Source organism: Bos javanicus, chromosome 10 (genome assembly GCF_032452875.1).
Source record: "Bos javanicus breed banteng chromosome 10, ARS-OSU_banteng_1.0, whole genome shotgun sequence".
Lineage (NCBI taxonomy): Eukaryota > Metazoa > Chordata > Mammalia > Artiodactyla > Bovidae > Bos > Bos javanicus.
The window spans coordinates 61744176-61758836 of NC_083877.1; the positions used below are offsets into that span (position 1 = coordinate 61744176).

Here is a 14661-nt window from a genome sequence, read left to right on the forward strand (position 1 = left end):
TGCCTCATGAGAAACCTATATGCAGGTCAGGAAGCAACAGTTAGAACTGGACATGGAACAACAGGCTGGTTCCAAATGGGGAAGGGAGTACGTCAAGGCTGTATATTGTCACCCTGCTTATTTAACTTATATGCAGAGAACATCATGCAAAATGCCAGACTGGTTGAAGCACAAGCTGGAATCAAGATTGCCCGGAGAAATATCAATAACCTCAGATATGCAGATGACACCACACTTATGGCAGAAAGTGAAGAAGAACTAAAGAGCTTCTTGATGAAAGTGAAAGAGGACAGTGAACAAGTTGGCTTAAAACAACATTCAGAAAACTAAGATCATGGCATCTGGTCCCATCATTTCATGGCAAATAGATGGGGAAACAATGGAAACAGTGTCAGACTTTATTTTCTCCAAAATCACTGCAGATGGTGACTGCAGCCATGAAATTAAAAGACACTTGCTCCTTGGAAGAAAAATCATGACCAATCTAGACAGCAAGTTAAAAAGTAGAGACATTACTTTGCCAACAAATGTCTGTCTAGTCAAAGCTATGGTTTTTCCAGTAGTCATGTACGGATGTGAGAGTTGGACTATAAAGAAAGCTGAGTGCCGAAGAATTGATGCTTTTGAACTGTGTGTTGGAGAAGACTCTTGAGAGTCCCTTGGACTGTGAGGGTATTCAACCAGTCTATCCTAAAGGAGATCAGTCCTGAATATACATTGGAAAGACTGATGCTCAAGCTGAAACTCCAATACTTTGGCCACCTGATGTGAAGAACTGACTCATTGGAAAAGACCCTGATGCTGGGAAAGATTGAAGACGGGAGGAGAAGGGGACAACAGAGGATGAGACGGTTGGATGGCATCACCAACTTGATGGACTTGAGCGTGAGCACGCTCCAGGAATTGGTGATGGACAGGGAAGCCTGGCATGCTACGGTCCATGGGGTTGCAAAGAGTCGGACATGACCGAGCAACTGAACTGAACCGAATCTCTTCTATTCACAGGTGAGAAGGGACAAACTATCTCTCCATGAGCTGAACAAAGGCACATTAGTTTAACAGGGGGGCAGGGTCCTCCAGACAAGCCATTGAGTATGATTATAATAATAAAAGCAAGTCATAGAAACAGTTTCCAACATGGAGTCAGAATTGGCTTCCTCCCTGCAATAATGTGACTAAGTTTTGACCTGTGAGTGGGAAGTGTTGTGTGAGACTTCTGAATAGGAGCCTTCTTTTCTGAACAGCTTCTTGCCTTCAGTACAGACAAAATGCCTAAATCTCCAGTAGCCAGCTTGGGCCCTAGGGTGATCTTTAAAATGTTCACCACACACTAGGGTGGTGAAAGGTCAAGACAGAAGAAACCTGTTCAGTTCAGTTCAGTTCAGTTGCTCAGTTTTGTCCGACTCTTTGCGACCCCATGGACTGCAGCACACCAGGCCTCCCTGTCCATCACCAACTCCTGGAGCTTGCTCAAACTCATGTCCATAGAGTTGGTGATGCTATCCAACCATCGCATCCTCTGTCATCCCCTTTTCATCCTGCCTTCAATCTTTCTCAGATTCAGGGTCTTTTCCAATGAGTCTGTTCTTCGCATCAAGTGGCCAAAGTATTGGAGTTTCAGCTTGAACATCAGTCCTTCCGATGAATATTCAGGACTGATTTCATTTAGAATTGACTGGTTAGATCTCCTTGCAGTCCAAGAGACTCTCAAAAGTCTTCTCCAACACAACAGTTTAAAGGCATCAATTTCTCAGAAGAAACCTGAGTCCATGATAATTGTGGAGCAACTATACCTGCTCTGGGATGCCTTCCTCTATACTATTTTTACTTAAAAGAGTAATAAATTTTATCTTGTTTAAGATACTATTATTTCTAGTTTCTGTTACTAACAATACAATTCCTAAATGATACACAAATTATTAGTTGAAAATATTTTGGAATTTTAGTATTAGATTTCCAGGTATGTGTAATATAATGGTTCTTTCTTCAATCTCCCTCCATCTCCCCCTCTCTCTTTCTGCCACTCTATCACAAATACATTTCAATTTGTGAGAGATAAAACTAGGTAGTTATGTGAGGTTGCATCAGTAATGCATTTTGTGCCATTGCAAAGGATGAATTTTGTAGTATGAGAAGGTAAAAGTTAAATCATTACTCAAGATTTTTCAGTATGTGTATATGGACTTAAAAAAATAAGTGTGGAAGGAAAATTAGAAATGGAATGTAGCAGTAGTATGTTAGCAAATGTGTTTTTAAATTTTTTTTTCACGTTTTGCTAAGGTAAGTACAATATAATAGCTAGTGAGGGAGGAAAGATCAATCTATAGAGCAGTCAGATGGAATAGTAGTTATTCAACATTTTCTCTTCAGAAGCTGCCCCAGTTCTCTCCATCTTTTGAGATTCAGCTCTTATATAAAGTTCTAACAGATCTCCCTATAGAAATCAACCTCTGCCATTTATGCATTTATCAGGACTAGAGTTAAATTACAGTAAGGGAGGTACATGTCTTAGGTACATCATTTAAAGGATGCCAAAAAGCTCAGTAATCAAGATAAATATTTTAATGAAACATTTTAATTAGCACACTACAGTATGCAAGCCAGAGTCCTGATTTTGTAAATAAATTTTTAATTATACTTCATATTTGTCTCAATTATAGCACTCAAATAGTGCTTTTTATAAGTGTTCTCCCCTAATAGGGAATAGGCTGTATCTATTTTTGTATTCCTCATGTACTTACTACTCTGTTTTAAGAATAAAGGCCTCTTAAAAAATATTAAATTGAATTTTTTGAGATTTTGCAAGAATATACTATACAAGAGACTGCAGGTTTGTTTTCATCTTAAATTCAGTAACAGCCAAAGAATAACAGAGAGTGATGGATGTTTTGAAAGTATTTACAATTCAGTTCTATGAAAACCACTTGACTTTTCTTTGATAAAACCCTGCTCAGCCTGGAGAGATAGGGAATTGTAATACTACTTTATATTCATATAGCAATTTGCCCTACATAAAGTTCTTTCTTTTAATCCTCATCTTAATCTTGCTAGGTAGGTATTATTATCCTTATTTATTACGGAAAGATTGAAAAGTTAAGTGACTTGTCCAAGGAGTTACAGGCAGACAGTGGCAGAGCAGGGGTTTTAACCCAGTGTTTTTGTGTGTCAAAAATCCAATGACTTCTGCTACTCCAAATACTAAATCTTGGAGAACTGACTGAGGAGAAACAATTCATGCAGTAACAACAGCCTGTGTTGTGTTTTTGAAACAATGTCAGTGGCACCCTAAACAGTAGTATTTTACCAAGTGTACCCATAGAATTAAAATTGTTCTGATTTTTATGTGTGTGCGTTTGATGAAGTAACTCTTCTGGCATAGGATTGGCTGCTTAATGGTATTTTTTAGTTGAAGGAAAAAACCCCTACACATTGAAATGTCAAGGAAACGGGGGTAATTGAGGAAATTATGTATTACTTGAGTATTAGTTTCTGACTACAGCTTTACCGCTAATGTGTGCATGATATTTAGCAAAGCATGTAAATCATACATGTTTGCCTCTTTATGAAAAGAAAGGTTTGGTAAGGTCTTTGAACTTTTCAGCTGAAAAAGGTTATTTCAATGTGAAATATTATTATGGTACTCCCAAGTTAGAAGTTGATTAAGTTTAATGAGTTTCTTTTTCATACTTGGGGGGAAAAAATCTATGACTGTATTTTAAAACTCCATACAGTAATTAAATTTGTTTGAGAGCCTGTAACTGCTTCAAATAGAATTTCCATCAGCTTATAATAAACACAACCAAAACCCCAAATGTTCATTATTGGCTGTCTAGTAGGTTTCTTATGAAAAGTATAGATTCTCCTCATTGATTGCTGCCTGGAGAATTAAAAACTTGAGTCTTCTTTTTGCCTTATTCTCTAGAACAACCAGAACTCAAAGGAATTCAAAGCCATTCTTTCTGGTGAATTGCAACCAGTCATCAATGACTATTTATTGAATGTCCACAGGGTGCCTAGGCACTGAAGTAGCAGGTGATTTATTTGCATTATTCAAAGGATTTCTAAGGGGAGTCTGAAGATTAGCAGACGTTTTTAAAGATACTAAGCGGTGTGTGCTTCTCTAATTTAAATTGCCCCTACAGGAAATGATTAGAATAGTCTAGGTTTCAGAGCCCTAGGGACTTCTAACACCCAGAGCCGACTTTTGTTAGTGAAAACCCCTCTGGGTGCCACAGGACTGAAGGGGCTGGGGCTCAGAACACTCCCCTACCACGGGCTTCAGGACAAATCAAGCCCTCCTTGGGTAGGAGCAGGACCGTCTACGGCCATGGTGGCTTACACACGCCACCAACCCATCCTTCTACTCCCCTCCCCGCGCACTCCCACTCCCTCCCCTCTACCAGCTCACACCATCTCCCAGTCTCCCAGCCCTGACTGGTTCTCGCGAGATCCGGGCAACTGAGCGCTCGGGGCCTTTTCAAATCGGGATCCGTTACCGCTTTGCCGGCCGCCGCCATTGTCGCGCTCGGAGCCCCTCAGCGCAGGCGGCGGAGGCGGAGGCCGTGGCGGCGGGATGGCTGACGCCGACAAGCCCGAGGTGCTTAGGGCCGCTGGCGACGACAGCCCGCATCGGCAGCCCTCGGAGCCGCCGGGCGAGCCCCGGCGAGAACCTCACCCGCCCGAGCAGGAGAAGCAGCCTCCGCAGCACAGCAGCAGCTCCAATGGCGTTAAAATGTATTGTCTTTTCCTCAGGGGACCGGGATGAGGTGTGGGGCGGGAGATCGACCTGGGGGCGGGGGGTGTCGAAGCCGGGGCTGAGCCTTGGCGGAGGATAGCCGTCCCCGGGCCGTGGGCGGCGGGTTGGTGCAGGTGCAGTCGGCCCTCTCCCGGGCCCTCCCCGCCCGCACCGAACCGGGGGAACCCGGATGCGGGCCTGGGGGCTACCCTCCCCTGCTACTGACCCAAGACCGCGAGTCACCCCCTCTTCCCGGACTTCGGTTGGAGAACCCTTACGCAGAACTCGGCGGTCGCCACGATTTGCAGGAAAATGGTCCCCCCCTTTAAAGGCCAATAGTTAGTGTTCATCACTAGGGAGTAACTAGGGATGACATCATCGGACATTGCCTCTTAACCGCCGAGAACGTTTGTAAAAGGAATACCCGCACCCCGCCCCCCACAATCTTCCCGGCCTCATTCTGAGCTGTATAAGTTCACTGTTGTTTTCTAAAGTGTGTATTCATTTCTTAACTGATCTGTATACTAAGAGGAAGTTTAGTACTGTGCTGTGAGACCGAATCCATTGTGTTATCCTTGAATTGCTGAGAGGTACTTTAAAAAGGGAACGGTGCGTGGTGCCTTGCTCCACCCCTTTCCCTACCGCTTCCCCATGTTTGTCAGCCACACAGGCTTTTTAAAAAAAAACTCAATGCGGAATGGTAGGATCTTAATTTTGGTAAAATAAGATCATTTTTTAGTTGAAGGAAACCCACTACTTAAAACATTGCAGCTGTCATCAGTGCCGATGAAGAATGTAGTCGGTTCGAGTCATAATAATTTCCAGTTAAAAGGAAATGCTGTGCTTCCCTTTGTTCTTGTTATATAGAAGGAATATGAAGTCAGAAATTTCATCTGCACATGCCCAGCTCTTTAAACCTGAAATTGAAAGTATGTTAATAATTTTGTGAAAACACTAAATTTACTAGAAAGTAGTGAAGATAATGTTCACACTAAAGTAGGGAAGATAAAGGTTCTTACTTTTCTTTTGTATAAGAATGTTTGGAACACTATGTAAGACCTGGACCAGTCTAAGGGTTGATTGCAGATGAAATAAAGTAGGTCTCCCAGCTCTGTTACGTACTCTTGCTCTCAATTGGATTTGAATAGGATGGGCAGTATCTTCTAGAAAAAACAGAGATCTGGGTATAGGAGATTTGACCTATCTCCTAGTGGAGTTTATTCCTAGGTGGAACCTGGTGCACTTAGTAACTGAAGACCAAAAGAGTGAATGAAGCATTTTCTACCCTTCGTGCCAAACTGTGGGCTTTCAGGGATTTGGCGTCATAAATATAAGTGAAAAACTGTGGAATGAGAAATAAGAAGTACTTTGTTTTATCTAAATATGGACCTGCCACCTCCTTATCAAAAAGTACAACCTTGAAATATGGAGAGAAGCCCTACTGTACTTGGGTATGATTAGTATAATAGTCTTGGTACAGATAAAGCTGGTATCTGAACTTCCATGAGATCTAAAAGTCTCTAATCCCTTTTAAAGTCCTATGGGGGTGTAGATAGACAGAAGTGAGAAGTGGGAAAAGAATCACTTTCACTTCTTACTGAAGCAGAGGTAAATACAAGGTGAAGAAATGTTACCAGTAAATACAGATGCAAATTCTTTTCATATTGCTTATAATTCATCTTTCTCCCTGCCTCTTTTCCCAGTTGTGTAAGAAACCAGTTTACTATCAGGGGTTTCTTGTACTGTCTGTTCCTTAAGAACATACGACAGACCATCATGGATCACTTGGACTTCCTAGGTGGCTCGGTGGCAAAGAATCTGCTTACCAATGCAGGAGACCTGGGTGTGTTTAATCCTTGGGTTGGGAAGATCTCCTGGAGGAGGAAATGGCAACTCACTCCAGTATTCTTTTCTGGAAAACCACATGGACAGAGGAGCCTAATGGGCTACATACAGTCCATAGGATCAAAAAGAATCAGACACTGAGTGAGTGAGCACACAGGCATGGGTCACTCATACTAAATAACTGGAGACATTTACCTACATCAGCCTCACAACCTTTTTTTTTGACTCTGGGCACCAACTGAAGTAGTCAACAACCCAACACATAAACCTTGAGTTGATTCACCATATATTCTTAATGATAAGAACTTGTAGCACTGATAAAAATGGCCACATATTGCCTTAAAATGTATGTTGCTTAGAGGTGAACAGAGTGCTCTTTGTCATCAAGACTGAAATGATTTTTACTGAGGCTAGTCCATAGTGATTGAGCACGGAGGCAGCTATGTCGGCATCAGCTATGTCTTACTCCTCTTTGTACTTAAAAACGCCCGGTAAACATTTAAGAAATGCCAAAGTGAGCTTTCATATGATCATGAAACTCATATACAGAGGATTTATTTGGCATGTTCATATCTTTTGACAAGAAATTAAAGATGTTTCCCTCGGTCTAGTCTTTTTCTTTATGCCAAAATGGTATACTAGCTCTCCTTTTCTTAAGTGAATGCGAGGAAAAATAGCAGTGTTGTTATAATGCTTCATTATTCATGTGTGACTAACAACTTGGAGCATATGGAGATTGAGAGTTACATTATGATGCTTGTATAAAATACTAAGCATTGGTGCAAGGTGTAGTGTTTGAAGTAGAATAGTGTTTTTATCATATTAGGAGTAAAGAATGGAACTGGGCTTAATTTTGGATCTCATAGTGTTATGCTTTCAAAATCATATATTAAAACTAGGTCCTCATTTGATGTTGGATACTGATTTTTCAGAAAGTTAAGTTATTTGGGTAGACATAATTCAGTCAAGAATAGATAATGTTTTTGTAACATAGAATCATCACAGCATTTCAAATACATTAGAAGGGAGATTGCTTAGATGAATAGTTTGGGGATTATTACATGGAATTCTGAATATAGTGCCAATATTTTGATTCCCTCAAGAGTTTTCACATGTATCTTTACTGACTTTCCCATAGTGTATTTATGACATAGAAATGAGTTCAGAAATTGAGTAATTATAGTTCAGTTTCTTTTTTAAAATTTATTTTTATTTTAGAGTGTTTCATTGGTTTCTGTGATGCAACAGCATGAATCCACCAAAAGTATACGCATATCCTCTCCCTCTTGAATGTTCCTCTCACCCTTCCCCTATTATTATAGTTCACTTCTTAACAATCAGACCATACCTTTAGCAACTACACTGATCTTACCTTCCATAGTAATCTTTATTTGTGCATTGTAGATGAGCAGTTTAGCAGTATCTTTAAGATGCCACTAATTGGGAAAAACTTAGAAGATCCTGGTAATCCCTTGAGCAGTAAAGAGCATATCCTTTACTACTCAAAAGTGAAAGTCACTAGAGTCTGACTCTACTGAAGTGGGTAGCCTTTCCCTTCTCCAGGGGATCTTCCCAACCCAGGGATTGAACCCAGGTCTCTCGCATTGCAGGCAGATTCTTTACCATCTGAGCCACCAGGGAAACCCAAGAATACTGAAGTGGGTTGCCTATCCCTTCTCCAGGGGATCCTCCCTATCCAGGAATCAAACCCGGGTCTCCTGCATTGCAGGCAAATTCTTTACCAAATGTCAGGGAAGGCTTTACTACTCAAGGGATTATATTATTATTACTACTGAAGGAATTAATGATAATGATCCTACATTGTTGCTTTTTAGTGGAGTTGTCAGATTGTTGTAACTTTACAACATCCATGTAAGAATAAAAGAACATACTTCAGAACTTTGTGCAATTTTCATAGTTGGTTTCACCTAAGAAGAAAATGGCAGGGGAAGGGGTATTTGGATAGGGACTGTATAGCTGTCTGCTCACCTGAACAGAGACTTACTTTAAAAATATTGAATTCAGACTATGTCAATAGGTTCTTTGGGGGATGGAAAGAAGGATTTGTTCTTGTATCTGATGTACCCAGGAAACAGAAAAGTCCTCTGTGGCTTTTGACTGCTTGCTGCCATTTACAGGAGTGCCACTCTGTTTAGACAGGTGGGTACTTGGTAGAGTACAGTTGAGGAGATTACTTCCAGGCATGCCATTTCTAATGAGGGAAAGAGGTCTGAAGAGGTGGCAAAGCATATTTGGCCCTCATGTGTCTTCCTTGATTTTAGCAGTTTTTCTGGCAGACAGTGGCATCATCTGTGCTCAGATGAGTATGGTTTCTATTTTGAACTATTCGTTCAAAAATGAACATTTGTCAAGCACGTGTTACCATGCTAGATACTGCTGATATCATTGCAGATGGTTTTTGTTCTCTAGCATTTTACATACTGTACTCATGGCTAGGTTGTTTCCTGCCCAGAAAAACAGCTACCCGAAAAGTTCGATGTATTGTAGAACAAGTGACTACAATTAGAGCTGTGTGAAGTACTGCAGTGTATAAATCACACAGTTGCTTGGCTTACGAGATAATATGGAGCCTGGATTATGAAGCCTGATTGGTTGTCAGAATAATCCAGGAAACCTAGGGCATCATTCTCAGAGATTTTTCTTAGTATGTGTTTGTGAAAAATTGCTTTCAAATTGAAGTTTTAATTAAATTTAAATTCAGTAGGGTAATTGGTGGCTTAAAAGAAATCTATTGTTACTTCTGTTAAAGATTGCTTTTGAAAAGTAAATTACATTTTAAAAATGTATATCCAAATTTTTATCTTTAGGATTTACTTTGTTTACTTATATGTTACAGATGTTTGGTGAATAGCATCATGTAATTGAAATGTGATTACAGTCTTTTAAGTGTTTTTCCAGTTAGGGCCTCATTAAAAAGTAGATTTATATATTTCTGGTTCATGTTGCATTTAAGTACTGCTTCTCTCCTCCATCCCATCCCACTTATTATAGATATTACTCTTAATAAAAATGGCTCGCTTCTCTGAAATACCCTATCCTAATTTGTAGGTTAAAACAGGAATACTGAACACGAAAATAATAGGATACCTTATCAGGTTGGTCAAAACTGGCAAGAGACAAAAATTATGAGAGTCATATGGGGAGTGTATAGATATAACTGTGTTTTGATTATGTTTTTAAGCAATGGAGGAGAAAAATTCTGGGAGGAAACTGTTAACCTTTAAGATACGAACTTTTTCAGTGTGTCATTTTGTAAATTAAGTTTTTAGAGTTCTGAATGAGGCCCAGACAGTTAATTCTCCATTAATGGTGGCAGTTTTAATCTAAGAATAAATAATCTAAGAATAAAATCACCCATTTCCCCCTCTTGTTAGGTTCTAACAACATTTATTAAGTAGTATGGGAAAAACTGGGTTTGTTTGAATGCTACAGCTATTTAATATGGAAACAAGAAGGGTTGTTAAATGAGAACTCTGGTAATATGCTAAAATCATTGCTTTGAAAAGACATTGATTGGATAATTTCAAAGGCAGTAGTTGAGTCTCCAGCTGCTTTCCTTAGGTCTAACTTAGGGGAGAATTTTGTGAAGTGATAAATGTGAAATACTTATTTTAACATAGACTTCCACTATTGGAAGCACCACTGAGGTTTTCTTTTTGTTGTTCTGTTTTGTTTTTAATTCACAGGGAGAATGATGAATCAGTCAAAGAAGAGAAATCTGAATTAAAAGAAAAATCTACAGGGAATAAGAAGGCCAATAGATTCCATCCTTATTCAAAAGATAAGAATTCAGGCACTGGAGAAAAGAAGGGTCCAAATCGTAACAGAGTTTTTATTAGCAACATTCCATATGACATGAAATGGCAAGCTATTAAAGATCTAATGAGAGAAAAAGGTAACTATTTTTGATAAACTCATTGTTGGATGATCTTCATTTAGAATGGGGAGGGAGATAAGGAAACGTTTTTCATTCCTCTTAGCCACACAGACTCAAAAAATTGATTTTTGTTTATTTCTTGACACATAAATTAATCTTTTCCTCTTCTTTCACTTGGTACAATTTCATTACAAGGTAGTATGGATAAATGAAGTTTTTTTTTTTTTTTGCCATGTTAGTGGGGAAGGAGCGAGCCAACATATGCATGCCACCAAGAATTTTGTTAAAGTGATTGCTTTGTCTAGTTGAAGTTTTTATAGATTTTTTAAAGGACTATTGCATTAGGTAAGCAATACATTTAGTGTGTTAAAGTATGAATAATAAGGTCTGATTATTTCTTTTTCCAAAAGCTGTTTTGTTATTACTTGGTGGAGTCTGGAATCTGGCTGTGGAATTCATTTTGTTTGCATTGTCATGAATGCCATGATGCTGTCTCTGCAGTTCTATATTAAAATTGCGTTACTGCTGTTGCAGTTTTGTTTTCAGAATAACCTGAAAACCTTCATTTTATATATATGGTTTGTTTTGGGGAAAAATCATTTTAATACTTGATCTTGTAAAAGTTAGTTTTGTTATCTCTTGAAAAATTGAGTTTCAATAGTCATGCAAACTATGTACTTGGTTTTGAGGCTGATCTAATAAATAAAAAAATTTTTTTTGCATTGGTGTATCTGTTGTAAGGTGACAACTATTTGATTGGTTTTATTCACTGACTTTATTTAGAAAGTGTGTGGCTTGCTGTGAAGCATGACTTGTAAATTTAGTTTACTGACGGCAAACATGATTTGAAGACATTCAGGTAGAAAGTCACCTTAAAACAGCTGTTGTGTGTAGGCGACCAAAGTTATTTGAAAAGTGCTAATGTTGATGTTTTTAATATGATAGGCTAAGGGACCTTTTGTATGTATATGTGCATTTGTTCACCAACTATATCATGCTGGCCAAAATATGATCTGTAGCATGAATTAGGTTAATATGGTTGTTAGCTTTTTTAGAGAATGTGGATGATGTACATTTCTGAAAATTAGTTAAATTTACATAGCCATTGACAGGAGGTATGTTGGTCTGGTTTTGATTGTTGGTGAATAATAGGTGCTTTTCTGTAGAGTTGTGCACAGGTGTGCAGTAAAGCAAGATACTGGTGTTTAAATGTATTGTTTCTTGGTATCTTCCTTTTGTATGTCTTATGTAGTTGGTGAGGTTACATACGTGGAGCTCTTTAAGGATGCGGAAGGAAAATCAAGGGTAAGTGCTGTGGGCAATAATCTGCTTGAGGTTTAAAAGTTCCTCAGCAGTTTAATTTTTGTATAATACTTGTACCAGTTTTTGGAAACTTAAGTTTCATTTTGTTTTACTCTATTATGAAAGATTTGAGGCTTTATACTAGCAAGTCTGACACACAAACCAAACTAGCTGCCTTGAAGAGGTGGGTTTTGAAAATGCTCATAAAGGGCATTCACTTTTCTAATGCTCTAAGGTAATGCTTCTTAGCCAATAGATTTTAATATAGGATTTTTTTTTGTTGTGTTCTGATGTCTTCAAGGATATTTTAAAAGTCACTGAATTGATAATATTTCCTCAGAGTTCCATGAGAGGCCTATAGCTTAAAGGTGTTATTTCAGAATGTATGTTTGAAACTTGCACTAAAGAGCTTACTTTGGTAGCTTATAGGACTACAGAAAAGGCAGTGCTCTGACCAATTGGATGAATATAAAAACATTGATGATTAAATTGACAGAGAAGGAATTGGTTGATAGATTTTTATTTTTAGCAACAAAAGCAACGTATTGAATATAATGGAAAGCTTTTTAACAATGTTTAATTATATTAGCAAAAACCAGTTGGGTGCATGAGAAATAAAACTTCTGTAATCACATTCAAAGGGCACTTTGAATAATAATAATGACAAGGAACTATTTAAAAAAATGATTCTACTACTTTGTTTCTTTAGATAAATTTTTTAAAACATAGTTACAACTGGATGTTATTAAATTGTGTGTAGCCAGTTTTCTTTGAGAACTTTGTAAAAGTAAAATTGGAAAATTTACATTAAAATGATTTGTATACCATACATCTTTGAAAAACACACATAACAATGTAAGGATAGGTATTTGAGAGCCTTCAGTTATTTCCTTGATTGAATTTGTGCAATGACATTGCTTTAGTTTTAAAGAACAGACATCTAAAAGTAAAAATGTGCTTCTTAGATGCTAGATTCTACAATCCTAAATGGATAGATCTAAAAATTTATAGGAAATTTGCGGTCATTTGCCTGTTATATTCTGGAGGTGTAAAAAACAGAGTGATTGTATTATCAATTGCTTTAATGATTTAAATGTTAGAATCTATCATTAACTTCATCTACTGATCCAAAACTTTTTTTTCTTTTGCATATATTGACAAATCTACCTGGATGTAGGGTTGTGGGTAAGAATTTTTTTTTTTTAGTATCTTAAGTGAAATTTAAATTTATGATTGGAAAAAAATCTTAGTACATAAACATTTCCTATAAATTTTTTTCCCATTAAGTGTGGTTGAATTCAAAGATGAAGAATTTGTCAAGAAAGCACTAGAGACAATGAACAAATATGATCTTAGTGGAAGACCGTTGAATATTAAGGAGGTAAGATTTATTGTATTTAAAATAATTTAAACACTTGAATAAAAGGACATGGCTTCTTTGGATTTTCATCTGGTAATGTTATTTATCTGATTACAACTTTTTTTAAAGCATAGATGCTTTATTAAAGTGTTATATAATTGATAACAGTTTTGCTTGTATGTGGTTTCATATTTGCTTTTAAGCAATATCCTATGTATTTGATTTGTCACAAATTATTATAAGCAGAGGTGTATGATTCGTAAAAATTACAGGGTTCAGAAATTTAAAGAGGACAATGCTGACTTTGGTATAAACGCTTTCAGTTTTCAGATTGTGTTGTCAGATTTGAAAAATATTGTAGATATTCTTGTAGTTGATAAAGTTTACTTAGTGATTCAAATACCTTATAGATTTAAATAAAATTGATACTCACTTTTAATAAGTTTAACCTGAAACTATCTCTGATTAAAATTTAAGAAAAGTTATAAATCTATTAGTGAACTATATAACCAGAACTTATATAAATGCATGTTTAGATGCCTCCCCTAAAATGAAGATATTCACTTTGTGTGAAGCAGTGTAAATCTGTTGACAGAAGAATGATCAGAAGATAAAATGAAAAACTGTTTACAGTTAGCTGTTAAATTCACCTTGGAAATGGCTAGCTTGAAGAGAAGTCATTTTCATATCTCTCTTTAGTTCATATTGTTAATCTTACCTGGATAGTTTGATCACACACCACTTAGGCGTATATCCTTTTTAAAGTCTGTAATAAGAAACAACAGAAGGTATGACTTTATGATGCTGAAGAGTTTCCACCAACATGGATACAAATCATTGTGGAACAGTACTGTCAGTCACAATTTAATGTATTATGGTATTGGTTTGAGTCCCAGCTCTATCATTTTCTAGCTGTGTGACGAGTTAACTGTAATAATAATTTTGACTGTTGTTATTGCTGCACAAGGTGGGAGTGTAACTTGGTCCTTGGTCTTGTGTTCCTGGAAATGAGATGAATAATAGTTTAAAATTAAAGGCCATGCTGCCAGCAAATAAAAGTATCCCCTATCTCTTTATTGGAGTCACCTTCTGAGTTTCTTTAATTCTGTTTGAGCGTAGGGGTTTTTCGTTTTTGTTGTTGTTAGTATTTTGACTGAGAAGTAGAAAATTGGTAGAGGAAGTTTAGACTCTAATAAGCTGTGCCATTTATTTGGTATTAAATAATTTTCATGCATAAGCCAGGACCAATTTGTCAGAAATGTGTTGATACCCTAATAATTTCCCATAAGGAAGTAACATTTGTAGAACAACCTCCATTTAGGAAATTATAATTTTGAGAATTATGACTTGCTTTTTTTATGATGTTTCCTATTCCTCTTCAAAAGACAAGTATTACAGGGAATTCTCAGGTGGTCCAGTGGTTAGGACTCTGTGTTCTCACTGCCAAAGGCTGGGGTTCAGTGCCTGGTCCAGGAACTAAGATCTCACAAACCTCACAGTGGGGCCAAAAAAAACACACAA

At 37.5% G+C, this 14661-nt stretch overlaps 1 protein-coding gene across 2 annotated transcripts in view; it reads left to right on the top strand.

The window, feature by feature from the left end:
• Positions 1-4404: 4404 nt before the first annotated feature.
• Positions 4405-14661, top strand: part of MYEF2 (myelin expression factor 2) — a 40007-nt gene continuing 29750 nt past the window's right edge. Inside the window, exons 1-5 of one of the 2 annotated variants that reach the window (XM_061428858.1) lie at positions 4405-4734; positions 10288-10496; positions 11731-11783; positions 12958-12965; positions 13068-13161. In XM_061428858.1, coding sequence (XP_061284842.1) covers positions 4574-4734; positions 10288-10496; positions 11731-11783; positions 12958-12965; positions 13068-13161 — 525 coding nt within the window. In that variant the 5' untranslated portion in view covers positions 4405-4573. The remainder of the gene's footprint in view (positions 4735-10287; positions 10497-11730; positions 11784-12957; positions 12966-13067; positions 13162-14661) is intronic. The other variant, XM_061428859.1, reaches the window with a different exon arrangement.